We start from the raw sequence: 2,500 nt of genomic DNA, 5'->3' as shown, positions 1-2,500 counted from the left end.
AGTAGTCATAGTAGCAATAGTAGTAGTAGTAGTAGTAGTAGCAATAGTAGTAGCAGTAATAGCAGTAGTAGTAGTAGTAGTAGTAGCAATAGTAGTAGTAGTAGTAGTAGTAATAGTAACAGTTGTAGTAATAGTAATAGTTATGGTAGTAGTAGTAATAGTAGTAGTAATAGTAGTAGTAGTGATAATTGTAGTAATAGTAATAGTAGTAATAGTAATAGTAGTAGTAATAGTAATAGTAGTAGTAAAAGTTAAGTATAGTTTGATGTTGTTTATGCAATAAAGTGCAAGAGAGGAGGACTTGTTGGTATTTATAATGATGAAATACAAGATATAATGGCCAAAATGCTGCAAGGTATTTGTCATTGCATTATAGCAGAGCAAGCAGTATTGCTACTGGAAAGCGAAAAATGGCCTATACAATGGCTAACATATCATGAGGGATAGGTCATAAGGCCAAATCTTTCCAAGCAAGAGTAGCTGAAGTCCTGTCAGAGAAGAGACAGCAGCAAAGGAGCTACATAGTTGCAGTTTTTGCCTCTTGTATCTGCTCTGCAGTGCCGGAGAGGAAGCCTTTAGACTGCCTTTCTCATTGAAATGAAATGAAAACTAGTGGTTGCCATGAATCAAGAAGTCAAATTAGTACAGAGTATATGTAGTATGCATGCCCTGGGTTAAGTAATGAATTGAGGCAGGGCTTGCTTCTAAGGGGAAATCATTTGTAGTAGTAATGGTAGTAGAAGTAGAAGTAGTACTAGCAGAAATAGATTGTTGTTATTAGGCCTTTTTTATTTTCTTGTGCCATTCTTTTTTTCCATTTTCTGTATTGGTATTCATATAATGTAAAAAGAAATAATAATAAATAGATAAATAAGGTGGTGATATATTTAAAGTCTTGATCTTATCCTAGATATAATTTCTTTAGTATTTTGCTCTTCTTCAACAATAGTTATATTGCATTTCGACCATCCCCCCTCACTGATTGCTCTTTCTCTGCCCAGATTCAATGATGTGATCAAGCACTTCCGCTTGTACTATGATGGTAAGCACTATGTGGGCGAGAAGCGATTTGACACAGTGCATGACCTGGTTGCTGATGGACTGGTCACCCTGTACATGGAGTCACAGGCGGGGGAATACCTGAAGAAGATGTCAGCCACCTCCTACCTCAATTCCCCACACTACACCCTCACCAAGTCTCTCAGAAGGCACATTCGCACAAACAGATATGCTGTAGTTGACACTGAGGTAGGGAAAGTAATTTTCTGTAACCATTCCTCATCTTAATATTTATATTCATGAGCAATATGATATTCTTTCTGTTCTTTTCTTTACTTTACTTAGATGTAATTATGTTGATTATATATATATATATATATATATATATATATATATATATATATATATATATATATATACATATACATATACATATACATATACATATACATATACATATACATATACATATACATATACATATACATATACATATACATATACATATACATATACATATACATATACATATACATATACATATACATATACATATACATATACATATACATATACATATACATATACATATACATATACATATACATATACATATACATATACATATACATATACATACATATACATATACATATACATATATATATATATATATATATATATATATATATATATATATATATATATGATTATATATACACATTTTTTTGTCTTTCTTTTTTCACAAATTTTCTTACATTTCTTGTGTTACGTTCATAGAATTGCTGTCCAAATTTTGAAAGTAATTTTCTTCCAGAATACCCAGTTATAATCATCATAGCTTAAAAAAAAATTGAGAAAGGTCAATATGGAAATCTATATAAAATGCCAACAAAGTGATGAATTTTCTGGATCTGGATTTGCACCATTCTCAGGTGTGCAGAACTCGGTCACTGCTGAGAAGGGACAAGGAACAGTTTATCTCAGATCCTGTTGTGGTGTGAGGGCATTGGGTTGAGTATTTTGAGCAGTTCGATCAATTTGATACACCAACAGGTAACTTGGATCCAGGTAGTATCAAGATTCTGTTGCCGGACCCACCCATCAGTGAGGATCCATCCCTCCTAACTGAAGTTAGGGGGGCGATCTCCAAGCTGAAGAGTGGTAAAGCAGTGGGTATCTGTGGCATCCTAGCTGAACTGTTAAAGGCTGGTGGTGAACCTATGGCACAAGGGTTGCATGCAGTCTTGGCTGCCATCTGGCAGTCTGGTACCGGTCCCCCTGACCTATTGAAGGGTATGGTCATCCCTCTCTGGAAGGGGAAGGGAGATCAAAGGGACTGCAACAATCACCAAGGCATTACACCGCTCAGTATACCAGGCAAGGATCTCGGCCAGATCCATCTAAGACGTATTAGACCAGGCCTTATCCTAGTGCTTCAAGTCATTGTAGAACTCAGTCATGAGTTTGGGTCTGGGATGCTTACAGCCTGCATTGACCT

The 2,500-nt window shown here is 35.3% G+C and overlaps 1 protein-coding gene across 4 annotated transcripts in view; it reads left to right on the top strand.

The window, feature by feature from the left end:
• LOC113807348 (N-chimaerin) overlaps nucleotides 1–2,500 on the top strand; it is a 26,214-nt gene that overhangs the window by 4,960 nt on the left and 18,754 nt on the right. For all 4 annotated transcript variants that reach the window (XM_027358579.2, XM_027358580.2, XM_070141736.1 and 1 more), the window contains exon 4: nucleotides 1,002–1,248. In XM_027358579.2, the coding sequence (XP_027214380.1) occupies nucleotides 1,002–1,248 (247 nt within the window). The remainder of the gene's footprint in view (nucleotides 1–1,001; nucleotides 1,249–2,500) is intronic.

The sequence above is a fragment of the Penaeus vannamei genome, chromosome 3, assembly GCF_042767895.1.
Source record: "Penaeus vannamei isolate JL-2024 chromosome 3, ASM4276789v1, whole genome shotgun sequence".
Taxonomy (NCBI): Eukaryota; Metazoa; Arthropoda; class Malacostraca; order Decapoda; family Penaeidae; genus Penaeus; species Penaeus vannamei.
Note: the sequence above shows the minus strand (reverse complement) of the source record. Positions and strands in the feature narration are given on the sequence as shown.